Below are 15,148 nucleotides of genomic sequence, written 5' to 3'. Positions count from 1 at the left end.
ATATATTCAATGACTATGTAACATCTTTGGCGACATCATATCTTAATTAGACTTACTGTGCTCAGGTTTCAAATGTAAAGAAATATCAAATAGGAACTCACATGGTGTTGTAGGTCAATTATACTTCAAAAACAAACTCTGGAAAAAGATCAGATGGGTGGTTACCAGAGATGTAGGGTGGAGGAGGGGGAATTGGAGGAAGGCAGTCAAAAGGTACAAACTTTCAGTTATAAGTAAGTGCTAGGGATGTAATGTATAGCATGATAAATATAATTCTCATGGCTGTATGTTAAAAGTAAATCCTAAGAGATCTCATCACAAGAAAAATATTTTTTCTATTTCTTTAATTTTGTATCTGTATGAGATAATAGTAATTAAAAATTGTAGATGAAGAACCCCTTTCTGCTTGGTAATTTTCTTTTAAAAATTATTTCATCTAGTAGTCCCACAGATTTTGTTGTCATAGTGCCTTTTTTTTTTTTTTTTTTTTTTTAAGGGCTGCACCCATGGTGTATGGAGGTTCCCAGGCCAGAGGTCCAGTCGGAGCTACAGCTGCCTGCCTACACCAGAGCCACAGCAACACAGTATCCAAGCCACATCTGTGACCTACACCACAGCTCATAGCAACACCGGATCCCCAACCCACTGAGCGAGGCCAGGGATCAAACCTGAAACTTCATGGTTCCTAGTCGGATTCCTTTCCACTGCACCACAACGGGAACTCCTGCAGTTTGTTATTTTTAACTGTGTCAGTGCAGTAGTTGCAGATGTCCTGAGGGATATGTTATAAGATAGTTTTGCCTGTACAACAGAGATACACTTCAAATTGAGTCATGTTTAAATTTCATAACAATGGAGGGGGGCTCAAAAGGATTACTGAAATTACTGCTTTTGAGGAAGCTTTATTTTAGGCAGAGAGATTGATGTTGAAAGACACAGGAGAGAAAAATAGAACTGATACATTAGATGTGGAAGTAAATCAGATCAGAAAAAAATTAAGAGAATAAGTGCTACAGCTGGGATATTATTTTTTATAAGCAATCATTTAATTCAGTTATGAGCTTCTTGGCACCTTGTCAAAAGGGGAAACATTCACTGTCATGACTTTAATTGTTAAGAAAAGAAAAAGTTTCTTATTACTGGATTATAGGAGGGTTTTTATTGTGGGAATTGTCTGGGTTTTGTAATAAATGTTCACATATTTTCTGCGTGATTATTTTAGTGCTGTTGAATGCATAAAATTTAAGTCAGTTGAAATAAGGCATTTATGTTTTCTGATCTTTCAAGGACTGAATTTAAGAAATGTAAGGAAATTGGTAGTTAACATAGGATAACAGATACAGATAACAAAAGATAAAGGTAACTCCATATGTTGCAGTACCTTGGCTCTAGAGGTCTGTTTGAAACTTGATTGTTAGTGAGGTATAGTTATTAGTTGTTCAGGTATGCTGGAGACAGTAATTGTTCTTTGGTTTTATTCTCTGACTACCAAAGTATAGATAATTTATAACATTTAATAATGAAAGAATCAAATATTTTTTGTAGTTCTGATAGGAGACTAAAGGAAGCACACACTATTTCCATAACCTCAGAATAGCTTATATTCTTTTATAAGTTTACTAGAAAATTGTGCAAACAAGAAAGAACTTGAACACACATTTGGATACTTAGAACTTAAAAAAAAGAAACCCACTAAATTCCTTTATTTGCATGCTATTAAATTGTGCAGATCAGAAAGTTTTGTTTTTGAATGTTTACTTGCACTTATAAAAATCCTCAAGAGTATGTTGATTTTGCTATCCACTCTCATTTTACAATTATAGTTTCCCCCAGTCTTGATTGACTTTAATTTTCTGATTTGATTTATGAATCACAAGGCTAGATACTCCACAGTATAACCTAATTTTTCTCTTTGGTCTCCGATAGGACTTTCAAAACAACAAAACAGAACATAACTAGGACAGATGATTTTTATCTATCTGCAGGGAAGTGTGTGTGGCAGTCTCTGATAATCCCTTGTCCCAAGGTTTTGATAGCCTTTTTCATTATTTTCCATTTAACTACAATTCCTACTATAAATAAACTGTTTTCCTTGGTTTGTTCTTAATGCAAATACAGCATTCTGTCATGATTATAGAAATGACACCCTCATTTACCCTTTCTCCCGAAAGACTTTTTCTTTTTGATACAATTTCGACTACTGTTACTAACCCAAGTTAATTTTAGATTCTATTGCTGAAAGCCTCAGTTTTGCCATTTATTGAGGTGTGAATTGAAATATTAATGTATTTAGAGCAGAAATGTCGTTTTTTAGGGTATCTAGAGCAACAGCAAAGCTGAGGTCAAACTGCCATAAGGATGGACACCAAGGAAGCTGTGTTTGGGACAAAAGGAAATCAAGATAAGGTAGATGCAAAGTAGAGAAAAGAACTGGACCCTGGGGGGAGGGGGGTGGTAGGTGGGAGTGGGTTATATGCCTCTAATGGCAAAGACTAGTTAGATTTCTGAAGATGAAGCCACAGAAGGCTTATAGGAAATACTAAGAATTTGGGTTTAAGTACCACCTTCACTTTGAGTGTATTAGTTTTAGCTGACTTGTAGCTAGCAGAACACTTAAAAATTCCTAAGGTTACATGTTTCAGTGGGGTGGATCCTAATATTCTGGGCTAGTGATGCCTGTGTGGATATGTGGAAGATGCTATTGGTGTTAGATGATAAAACCATTGCCAAACCCACCTTCAGTACTCATGCGTGTTATTTCTGGGAATTTGAAAGGAAATATCTGACTGAAGTATTGCACTGACAAAATGAGTACAGAACGTTTAATTTTTCCTTTTCTTTTTATGATGTGAAGGTTGTGTCTCTCTTCGTAGCAACATGAACCGTGAAGACCGGAATGTGCTGCGTATGAAAGAACGGGAAAGGCGGAATCAGGAAATTCAGCAGGGCGACGACGCCTTCCCACCTAGCTCTCCTCTCTTTGCTGAGCCATACAAAGTTGTAAGTTGCCCTTTGAATGTTTTTTCCTCCCCTAAAATGACCTTTTTTTGCTTTTAAAATGTTTAAACTTAAATTTTTATATTAGGGTTATTATTATGTTACAACTTGCAATATTTTTTCTCTTCCTCATAATAGAATGTACTTTTTTGGTGTAAACTTTTCATTACAGCACAAAGTATGTACAGAAAAGTACATGAAATAGGTGTACTTGGAGCTGAGAGAATTTTCACCACATGAGCAACCTCACATAATTAGTACCTAGATCAAGAAATACAGTGTTACTTGTGTGTGGCAGGCGAGGCTCGGATCCTGTGTTGCTGTGGCTGTGGAATAGGCCAGCAGCTACTCTGATTCATCCCTTAGCCTGGGAACCTCCATATGCTGTCAGTGCAGCCCTAAAGAGACAAAAACAAAAAAAACAAAATTGAAAAAAACAGCATTACTAGAGCCCTAAGGTCATCTTCACACACCCCAACCCCACTGCATTCCTGTACCCTTGAAATACGGTCTGGATTAGCACAAATGTCCGTGTTCCTGACTCTGCCACTAACCCTGGGCAGGTAATTCACTTTTCTGAGCCTTGAATTAAATTTAAAATTTTGTGCTTATCATCTGCTGTTAACATTGGCTGTTTGGGTATAACATCAATCAAAGACAGATATTTCAGGAAGTTTGTGGTGGCCTAGTTGTTAAGGATTCAACATTGTCACTGCTGTGGTGTGAATTTAATTCCTGGCCTGGGAAATTTTGTATGCCACAGCGGGCACAGCCAAAAAAGACAAATATTTCATAGATTCATTTGTTTCTATTTCTTAGTATTTGCTTACTTATTTTATTAAGTTTCATTGACTGTTAGTATATTTGAATAAATGTGTCTTCAGTATCAATCTGTTTCTTTTTTTGTTACCATATACTAAATTCTTTGATTTTCTTTCTATATGTTTAATGCTTAATTAACTATCAAGTTTAGGAGTTCCTGTCACGGCTCAGTGGTTAATGAACCTGAGTAGTATCCATGAGGACTCGGGTTCGATCCCTGACCTCACTCAGTGGGTTAAGGATCCAGCATTGCTGTGAGCTATGGTGTAGGTTGCACACGCAGCTCAGATCTGGCATGGCTGTGGCTGTGGAGTAAGCCAATGGCTATAGTTCCGATTGGACCCCTAACGTGGGGACCTCCATATGCCATGGGTGCGGCCCTAAAAAGATAAAATAAGATTAAAGCATGTTGTTAGAAGTGTTGACTAATTGCTAATTAACAATTGGTTGACCAATTGAACTAATTGTTGTTGTTATAACTATCAATTTATTTGATTTGGGATTATATAAAACACTGAATCTGATGACTGATGTAGCTGTAATGGCCACAAATGTCACTTTAATATTTTGGTTTGGCTTTATACTTCACTGGAATAATAATAATTATTATTATTTTGGCCATGCCTGTGGCAGTGAAGTTTCCTGGGCCACAGACTGAGCCTGCTCCACAGCAATGATAATGCTGAATCCTTAACCGCTAGACTACCAGGAAACGCCATAGAAGTATTATTTGTATTGTTGTTGTTAAATTTTTTTTTTGCCTTTTTTATTGAATTATTTATTGATGTATAGTTGATTTATAGTGCTTCAGTTATATAGCAAGGTGATTCAGTTATATATATAATTGGAAATACTATTATAATAATTTAAATGCTTATACTGTCTGTAATAGCCATAATACTATGTATTGCCCTAGTAATGACCATTGTTGGCTTTATAGTATAAGATTGAGAATGTGGAGTTCCTGTTGTGGCTCAGTGGTTAACGAATCCAACTAGGAACCATGCAGACGGAGCTTGGATCCAGAGTTGCTGCGGCTCTGGCATAGGCTGGCGGCTGCAGCTCCAATTAGACCCCTAGCCTGGGAACCTCCATATGCCAAGGGAGCGGCCCTAGAAAACGCAAAAAGACAAAAAAAAAAAAAAAAAGATTGAGAATGTGTTAGATGTTTTCCTGATGAAATACAAATTTAACGACTTATAACACGTTATAACATTTGGTGTTTGTAGAAATCATTCGTGAGATCTATAAAAAGCCATTTGTTCGGAGCTTTTAAGGATTTTCCAATGAAAGGCAGTTTTACTGATACCATTTATGAGTGTAAAACAAAATTTGGGATTAGGTGTTAAAGATACTTTGAAAAACACAGGAGTTTCATCTAGAATCTTTGCATCATACTGCCATTTATTTTTAATTACACTGTAATAAATTAGATCAATTTCTGATCTTGATGTTGTCCATAAATTGCTGTGTATTTACCTTTCTTGTTTAATAGGGATTGGACTGATTTTCAAATAATCTAAAATCTTTACTGATTGATGTCAGTCTCAAATAGTGGTAGTTTTTAGGCTTTTTTTTTTTTTAATGGAAATATAGTTGATGGTAGTTCAGCCTTGATTTCTTTTTCTTTTTTTTTTTGGTCTTGTTTCAGGGCCCCACTTGCAGCATGTGGAGGTTCCCAGGCTAGGGGTCCTATATCTGCCGGCCTATACCACAGCCACAGCAGTGTGGGATCTGAGCCACATCTGCAACCTCCACCACAGCTCACGGTAATGCTAGATTCTTAACTTGCTAGTCACATTCGTTAGCCACTGATCCACGACGGGAACTCCTCTAACTATAACATTTAATTACAAAGAATATGATATTTTACTCGACTGCCTATTAAAATGAGAATTGGCTAATCTCCTGACTTGGAAATTAACTTTGTAAACATGTAATTACTTTTTCTGCTCTTCCCAAGATTTTTACAGTATATTTATTGGCGACATTTGGGTATTTAAAAAATCTGGGAGTTCCCATCGTGGCTCAGTGGTTAATGTATCCGATTAGGAACCATGAGATTTCAGGTTCGATCCCTGGCCTTGCTCAGCGGGTTAAGGATCCAGTGTTGCCATAAGCTGTGGTGTAGGGTGCAGATGCAGCTTGGATCTGGCGTGGCTGTGGCGTAGGCTGGTGGCTATAGCTCTGATTAGACCCCTAGCCTGGGAAATTCCATATGCTGTGGGTGCAGCCCTAAAAATACAAAAAAAAAAAAAAAAAAAAAAAATCTGTTGTCTGTTGTACCTATTTCTCAGTGCACTCTAGAATATTTGTGTTTTAACATGGAGATTTCTCACTTTCAGTGTATTTTTTTCCACCATAAAAAATATGTGCTTGAGTTTGCTTTGAGATTTTCACCTTAAGATATGAGATGAGACCTCCTTTTGAAAAGTCCCTTTCCAGATTTCCTATTGTATCTCAGCAGGTTAAGAACCTAACATAGTTTCCTTGAGGATGCAAGTTCGATTCCTGACTTTGCCCAGTGGGTTAAGGGTCTGGAGTTGGTGCAAGCTATGGTGGAAGTTGTACAGGTGGCTCGGATCTGGTGTTGCCGTGGCTGTGGTGTAGGCCCGCAGTTGTGGCTCCAATTTGACCCCTAGCCGGGAACTTCCATGTGCCTCAGGTGCAGCCATAAAAAGAAAAAGACCCTTTGCATTTGAAGTTTCTAAAGTTAGTTTAGAAGCATCTTTTATTTCTAGTTATGCTAATTTAATAATTTTCTTTTACTTTTTTTTGTAGACCAGCAAAGAAGATAAGCTGTCAAGTCGTATTCAGAGCATGCTTGGAAATTACGATGAAATGAAGGATTTCATAGGAGACAGATCTATACCAAAGCTTGTTGCAATTCCCAAGCCTACAGTACCGCCAACAGCAGATGAAAAATCAAACCCAAATTTCTTTGAACAGAGACATGGGAGCTCTCATCAGAGCAGCAAATGGACTCCAGTAGGACCTGCACCCAGCACTTCTCAGTCTCAGAAAAGGTCCTCGGGCTTACAGAGTGGACACAGTAGCCAGCGGGCCAGTGCAGGTAGCAGTGGTGGCTCTAATAGTAGTGGCCAGAGGCATGACCGTGACTCATATAGCAGTGGTGGGAGCAGTAGCCGGAAAAAAGGCCAGCATGGATCAGAACACTCCAAATCACGCTCTTCCAGCCCTGGAAAACCCCAGGCTGTTTCTTCATTAAGCTCCAGTCATTCCAGGTCTCATGGGAATGATCACCATAGTAAGGAACACCAGCGTTCCAAATCCCCTCGGGACCCTGATGCAAACTGGGATTCTCCTTCCCGTGTACCTTTTTCAAGTGGGCAGCACTCAACTCAGTCTTTCCCACCTTCCTTGATGTCAAAGTCCAGCTCGATGTTACAGAAACCCACTGCCTATGTGCGACCCATGGATGGACAAGAATCCATGGAACCAAAGCTGTCCTCTGAACACTACAGCAGCCAATCCCATGGCAACAGTATGACTGAACTGAAGCCCAGCAGCAAAGCACATCTCACCAAGCTGAAAATACCTTCCCAACCATTGGATGTAAGTCACAAGTTCAGAGCTTTTTAACATTGTAACTGTGTGGAGCAGTTGACCCTGAATTTATGATTAAACTTGAACTGTCTCTTTTTCTTAGTAGTAAGGAATGTAAAAAATTTAAAGGAAGGCTTGTGATTGACTTCCAAGTGAATGTAGAGCGCTTAGCTACCCCCTTCAGCAGCAGAGAAAATGTCATTCATTGTTCTCAAATGTTAATTCACTTACAGAATTAAAAGCATAATCAATCAGTATCCTAGATTTCTTCATTTTGATTTTATGGAATAATGCACTTGTGTTCTTTCGTTTTTAAGAAAATTGACTTCTGTTCTTAATGCAATACTCATCAATGAGGTGTGGGCATGGTTCAGTGTGGTTGATGTTGGAACTTTTTTTGGGTCCATGGAGATTGTAAATTTTTCTGGTTTGGATGCCATGATCCTTTTCTGTGGTTATACTTAAAGGTTTGAGGCAGCTGCTCCAGACATAGTGGTTTGAAATTTACAGTATTTATAACTTCATTACCAAAGAAATGAGTATTTGTTGTGAAATAGGTGAAATTTTCTCTTTAATGTAGTTTTTGCAATAAAAAATTTTAATGTAATGTCAATAGTTAAAGTCATAGCTCATAACTTAAAGTGGTGGGGGAAGGAATCAGGGATAGGTGAAATGCTCTTTTGAGGACATTTAAAAATCTTGGCTGTGGCCTTAGGAAACACACTGTTCATGGCATTTGTCATTGATTACTCCTCTCAAGAGAACAGTAAAGTGGTAATTTGTTCTTTCTTCACACAATATAACATGGTCCTTGGAGTCACTTTACTGTAGCTCTCCAGGTCCTGTTTGAGCCTCACAATAAACAACCTAATATTGATTTTATTGTTTGCTAGTTTATGTGAAATAATTGATATCAGTATCATGATATGCTTTGTATGTAAATAAACTTTTTAAGATTTGACATATTGCTTATCTGAAAAAATTACATTTAAAAAATTATTTCTGAGTTCCCGTTGTGGTCTAGCAGGTTAAGAACCCGACATAATGTCTTTGAGGATGCGGGTACTATCCCTGGTCTTGCTCAGTATCTGGTGTTGCCACAAGCTGTGGCATAGCTCACAGATGCAGCTTGGATCCCTAGTTGCTGTGGCTGTGTTGTAGGCCTGCAGCTGCAGCTCCCTTTCACCTCCTAGCCTGGGAACTTCCATATGACACAGGTGTGACCTTAAAAAAAAAAAAACTTAAAAAAAAATTTTTTTTTGTTATACTTGATTTACAGTGTTCTGTCAATTTCTGCAGTACAGCGAAGTGACCCAGTCATGTGTGTGTGTGTGTTTGTGTGCAATTTCTTTTTCTCATTATTTTCTATCATGTTCCATCATAAGTGACTAGATATAGTGCCTGTGCTATACAGCAGTATCTCATTGCTTGTCCACTCCAAAATTTTTTCTAATCTAAGTATGAGGTAAGATTTTTAAAAACCTTTTAAAAAATATAAAGTTCTTCCAATCATAAACAGTTTGATTATTAAAATTTTTTAGTGCTTGAAAAATTTGTAGTTAAGGGACTTCCCGTTGTAGTGCAACAGAAGTGAATCCAACTAGTTTCAGGTTCGATCCCTGGCCTCACTTAGTAGGTTGGGGATCTGGTGTTGCCTTGAGCTGTGGTGTAGGTCGCACACAAGGCACCAATCCTGCGTTCCCGTGGCTGTGGTATAGGCTGGCGGCTATAGCTTTGATTTAACTCCTAGCCTGGAAACCTCTATGTGCCAGAGGTGCAGCCCTAAAAAGCAAAAAAAAAAAAAAAAAATTGTAGTTAAGGAAATTACTCAAAAAATTCTAATTAGTATTTAGAGTAGTGGGATACTAAATACTCCTTCAAATTTCAGTTTCATTTCTAATGTTAAATTTGTGCAACAGATGATCAAAACGTAATAGTAAATGACTCCACATCTAATATATGTTTCTTTTCCTCTTTCTTTAGGCATCTGCTTCTGGTGATGTAAGCTGTGTAGATGAAATTCTTAAAGTAAGTTTTTCAAAAAATAGTTTCTCTTTAATTAATGATGCTCTGCTGCCCTCTGTATTTCACAGAATATCTGAAGCAACAGATTGCTTACATGTATAACCTCATAATGTCCATCGAAGATAACTGACTTTTTTTTTCGCTTATATTCATACTTAGGTTCTGAATTACTTGGTTTGTTTACTATTTGCCCTCAAAAAACTGTTCCTTTTTTTGGGGGGGGGGTTTAGTTTGTAAGTAAAAACAAATTCTACAGTTTGCTTTGAAAAGAGGAAGAAACCAAATATAACTATACTTTCTCAGGTTTATTAATCATTTGAAGTGCTTAAAAAAAAATCTCAGTAGTTATCAGTCAAAGCATTGTTTTGAAAATAGCTTGTAGTTCATCTGTATATACTGCTCAGATCCTACAATGAAAAGCCTTCTCTGAATACTGCACAGTTTGAGTGTTTAATGGAATATGTTTAAACTTGACACATGACCAAAGAGTACAGTCTTGGGGAAAAAAAATTTGTCTATTGGAAAAATAGTCCAGTGAATTGATGAGTGACAGTGACTGCTTCTGGCTCAATAGAGAAGAACCATCACTTGCATATTAATTGTACTTTTTGCATATGCTTCTGAATTTTTCTGTCTATACTTGGATTTTACTATGGATACCTTTCAAAGACTACTTGGATTGGCCGCTTCTGCTTTATTCTCTTCTTTCCTTTAGCCCTCTGCAGTCTTTTACCTCTGCCATTCTGCTGAACTTGTTTCTCCAAAGTCATTATCTTCCATTTCATCAGGGGCTTCATTTGAGTTCTTTTTTTTTTTTTTCTTTAAGGGCCACACTTGTGGCATAAGCAAGTTCCAGGCTAGGGGTCAAATTCAGAGCTGCAGCTGCCGGCCTACACCATAGCTACAGCAACGCCAGATCCAAGCCGCATCTTTGACCTACAGCACAGCTCATGGCATCACCAGATCCCCAACCCACTGAGCAAGGCTAGGGATGGAACCCTCATCCTCATGAATCCAAGTCGGATTCGTTTCCCACTGTGCCACAGTGGGAACTCCCTCATTTGAGTTCTTTGCTTTTTCTACTTTAAATAATTTTTATTTTTTCCTTCAGGAAACCTCATTCTTCCTTCTTTAACTGTTTTTATACTTCGTTGTCTTTATTTTGCACACACTTTTCTTGTCTCATACTCTTTGTCCTTTGGGAACACTTGTGTCATCTCTTAAAATTATGGTTTCTTACCACTCCCCTTTCTCTTTGATGTGATTTTCCTCTATCCTTTGGGCTTTATCTGTTAGCTCTTCAGTCTTTCGCTCCTCCTTTGACCTCCTTCGTGTTTTATTTTTTGTCTCTAAATTGCTTCTTAGCTAGGTCTCCGTTTGTTTCTCCCTACTTCTTTAGACTCAGCATGTCTAAAGCCGTATTTATCAGAGTTCTGTTAGTAGGACCACCATTGTTCCTTGCTTGTAAGTATAGAACCTGAATTATCTTTCACTTCTTTCTTTGATGTTCTCTTTAATCACAGAACTACGTGTAGGCTTTGAAAATTCCTTGAAATTATTCCTTCATTTCCAGTTTGGGCACTTTGAGCTTCAAGAATTGCAGTATACAGTCTTCACTCTGCCTTTCTGCTTCCAGTCTCTTTGCTCATCTGTCTTCTGTATTGTTACCAGAGTCTTTGCTTTAATCCTTTATTTTCATAAATCGATTTCCTTCTTAGAAGTTTTCAGTGGCTTCCTAAGGCCCAAACAAAGAACAGTGTCCAAATTTAACATTCCAAGGCTTCCACGGCCTTCTCCCACGACTGATTGACCACTCTTGCCCAACTGATTTCCCTAAGCTGTACATTTTCTTTCCCTTTCACCTTTGTAGAAAGTAAATTTTCATGGAATGTGTTTCTCTTTCCTCTTCATTTATATATAGATTCTGCTTTTTATTAGAATTCCATGGAAATTCTTTTGCCTGTATCAGGTCATCAGACCACAGTGATAAGACTCTTTCCTTTGGATCTCATATTACATTCATTTTTCAGTTGCCATGTACGCAAAAAATGTAAGGGAGCCTATAGCCTATAGCTTTACTCTTAAATCCGCAAAGATGCACATGGCACCTTACTACCTAGAAGAAATCTTAGATTTTCTTAATATTTAATTATCTCTTTAATGTTACTGACCATTTAGTCTACATTTTATACAGGCAGGACTTGGCATATAGCCCTGGGTGTAATAAGTGCTCAGTCATTTGATGATAGGGAGTTAGATTTTCTGTTGAGTATTTTGGTATTTGAGGTATAAAATGCCAACATTGAAAACCTGGAGCAGAGTTCCTGTCATGGCTCAGCAGTAGCGAACCCAGCTAGTATCCATGAGGACTCGGTTCAGTCCCTGGCCTTGCTTGGTGAGTTAAGGATCCAGCGTTGCCATGAGCTGTGGTGTAGGTTGCAGACTCGGCTCGGATCAGATGTTCCTGTGGCTGGCAGCTGCAGCTCCTACTCTTCCCCTAGCCTGGAAATTTCCAAATGTCGTGAGTGTGGCCCCAAAAAGACAAAAAAAGAAAGAAAGAAAACCTGGAGCATGTCAGTTTCTGTTTCCTGCCTCTTCCCTATGTGCAGCATACAAGGACATATAGAAAGTTCAGCTCCCTTGGTGTTTCTTTGCTATTTGTAGTCATGCTGCTTCCAGGAACCCCATCACAAACTTAAAGAAAAAAATTTTTTTTAATCTAAAAGTGATGTATGCTTATTCTAACCAAATCGTTTATTAATTCAAGGCTTACTAATTGAGTGTCTATATGTGTGAAGCACTGGGGATATAGTGGTGGTAGTAGTGTTGCAGCCTTTTGAGCTGACATTCTCAAGCAGGGGGTATGTAATTACTTCAGAAAGTGAAATGCTATTTATTTATTTATTTATTTATTTATTTATTTTTGTCTTTTTGCTATTTCTTGGGCCGCTCCCACGGCATATGGAGGTTCCCAGGCTAGGGGTCCAGTCGGAGCTGTAGCCACCGGCCTATGCCAGAGCCACAGCAACAAGGGATCCGAGCCGCGTCTGCAATCTACACCACAGCTCAGGGCAATGCCGGATCATTAACCCACTGAGCAAGGGCAGGGACCGAACCCGCAACCTCATGGTTCCTAGTCGGATTCGTTAACCACTGCGCCACGACGGGAACTCCTGAAATGCTCTTTAAAAAAGAAAGTGTCGTGGAATTCCCTTGTGGCACAGAGGTTTAAATCCAGCATTGTCACTGCAGGGGCTCAGATCGCTGCTCTGGTGTGGGTTCAGTCCCTGGCTTGGGAACTTGCGCATGTTGCAAGTGCAGCCCCCCTCCCCCCCAACAAACAAAAAATAAAGCATGGTGAGAGGATAGAGAGCATTTATAGTGCAAATGCCTATTCCAGGTGGTAGAAACCTCTTCTTTCAGTTACTCTGTCGTCTGAAGGGAGCCACTGTTAACTAGCTTCCAGAGATTTTTTTCACACACAAGCATTTATTAGGGCATATGCCATAATTTGTATTTTCCACTTAATAATTGTGGATATCATGTCATATCGGTAGGTAAATTTCTCATTTTTCTGTCTACTTGGTGTTCCATTGTATGAATGTCTGATAATTTAAATCCTGTGTTGGATATTTAGGTTGTTTTTATTTTTAAAGTGTGAGCCCCTTGATCATGTTTCCTTACATAATCCTGTGGGTATAGCTATAGAGTAAATTCCTGAAAGTTATACCACCTTTAATTTTTTGTATTTTCTCAGTCTACTTGATGGCTTACTTTGAACTGAATTCCAGAAATGAAATACTCCCTCCTTATTCTAAGTCTGCCTCTCTTTCCCCTGCTTCTTTGACATGCACATTGTGATCATATCCAAACCTCCACTTGGACATACTTGGCATATGATTAGACAGAAGGCATTGAATGAAATCAGATCTGTGGTCTGTCTTCCTCTTCATGTGCTTTTTTTAGTAGCTCTCTTCTGATTTCCTCTACCTGGCCAAAATTTCCTGTCAGTGAATGCGCTGTGTGGCCAGACTACCTAGGATGAAATTTTGTGTCCATTGCTTACCAGGTGTGTGACCTTGAGTAAGTAACCTCTCTGCGTCAGTTTGGTCTTACCTGGAGTTAGGGTATTAGTGGTGTCTACCTCATAATGTCATTGTGAGTACTAAATGAGTAACAGACAGCTAAAATAGCACATTGAAGATACACAGTAAATGTCAGCTGCTTTTCTTACTGTTAATCCTCTTCCTCTCACTCCCCAGCAAGCTCTTCCTCAGTGTGCATTTTACTGTGTGCCTTGTATTTGATTGCAGGCTGATTTCTATAACTATTCACAGGTCTTATCATCTTAACTACGTAAGCTCCTTGGAGCCAAAGAGTGTAAATTTTTTTTTTTTTTTTTTTTTGTCTTTTCGTCTTTTTTTTTTGTTGTTGTTGTTGAAGAGTGTAAATTATTTATCTTCCTATTGCCTACCCCATATACTTTGCACACATTGTGCTTAATTAATATGTATTGATTAAATATGTATACTTTTGGAGGAGCAATCGTGAAACCAGCATTTATAATACAAATCTGGTTTTTAGGAGTTTCCGTTGTGGCGCAGTGGTTAACGAATCCAACTAGAAACCATGAGGTTGCGGGTTCAATCCCTGCCATTGCTCAGTGGGTTAATGATCCGGCGTTGCCGTGAGCTGTGGTGTAGGTTGCAGACGCGGCTCGGATCCCGTGTTGCTATGGCTGTGGTGTAGGCTGACAGCTACAGCTCCGATTAGACCCCTAGCCTGGGAACCTCCATATGCCGTGGGAGCGGCCCAAGAAATAGCAAAAAAAAAAAAACCAAATCTGGTTTTTAGCTGTGTAATTTTTATCCTTGACCTGCTTGAAAACAAACTGTAATAATTACATTTCAGGAGATGACGCATTCATGGCCTCCCCCTCTAACGGCTATTCATACACCATGCAAAACAGAACCTTCCAAATTTCCTTTTCCTACTAAGGTAAGTAAATAAAATGTGTCTTTGATACTGTAAGGAAATTAAATGGCTTGACTGAAATTATAAGCATTCAAAATTGTCTTGCCATTCCCATTCTAGTGGGAGATAGTAAGTGAATAGATAAGTTTGGTAGTGATAATTACTATTAAGAAAACAAAATGAGAATATGGCATGAAGAGTGACTTGCATTGAGAGATACTTGGAAAATCTTTGACGGCAGGCAGTATGGGAAGGTGACTTAGAAGGCATCAGTGTTTGTTGCAAACCCTTGTGATATTCTAGGCCACAAATGGTTAGGGCTTCCCAAACTGTTGATGAGGAACTCCGTTCCAGAGGACACAGCAACTAGACTTTTCTCCTAGGGAAAATGGTTCCTCAGATGACATTCCAAGCTCATCTAAAACCAGCAGATTTGGGATTTTTTACATTAATCTATACTCACACAAATAATGCAAGAATATGTTCTTGTTAGTAAAGTTTGAGCAGGATCCCTAATACTAGCTTTCCCTATATACTGCCTCCTCCATCTTACCAGAGCCACTTCATACATTCCTTTGCAAGTCTTTTCATGTGCATTTACATATGCATATAATGTAATCATCACATATAAACATCTCATTTATTTCTGCACAGATATATTATTCTGTATTTTAATTAGTCAGCAATAGGGACCTTTCCACGTTATTTTATGTGTGTATGTATATACATATATACACAAACATACACAGATTATATAGAGATA

The 15,148-nt window shown here is 38.4% G+C and overlaps 1 protein-coding gene across 6 annotated transcripts in view; it reads left to right on the top strand.

The window, feature by feature from the left end:
• AFF4 (AF4/FMR2 family member 4) overlaps window positions 1-15,148 on the top strand; it is an 87,865-nt gene that overhangs the window by 29,187 nt on the left and 43,530 nt on the right. The window contains exons 2-6 of one of the 6 annotated variants that reach the window (XM_021084749.1): window positions 2,315-2,406; window positions 2,874-3,000; window positions 6,601-7,395; window positions 9,370-9,414; window positions 14,323-14,409. In XM_021084749.1, coding sequence (XP_020940408.1) covers window positions 2,878-3,000; window positions 6,601-7,395; window positions 9,370-9,414; window positions 14,323-14,409 — 1,050 coding nt within the window. In that variant the 5' untranslated portion in view covers window positions 2,315-2,406; window positions 2,874-2,877. Of the gene's footprint in view, window positions 1-2,314; window positions 2,407-2,854; window positions 3,001-6,600; window positions 7,396-9,369; window positions 9,415-14,322; window positions 14,410-15,148 lie in introns of all 6 variants that reach the window. The other 5 variants (XM_021084748.1, XM_021084750.1, XM_021084747.1 and 2 more) reach the window with 5 other exon arrangements.

The sequence above is a fragment of the Sus scrofa genome, chromosome 2 (assembly GCF_000003025.6).
Source record: "Sus scrofa isolate TJ Tabasco breed Duroc chromosome 2, Sscrofa11.1, whole genome shotgun sequence".
Taxonomy (NCBI): Eukaryota; Metazoa; Chordata; class Mammalia; order Artiodactyla; family Suidae; genus Sus; species Sus scrofa.
Note: the sequence above shows the minus strand (reverse complement) of the source record. Positions and strands in the feature narration are given on the sequence as shown.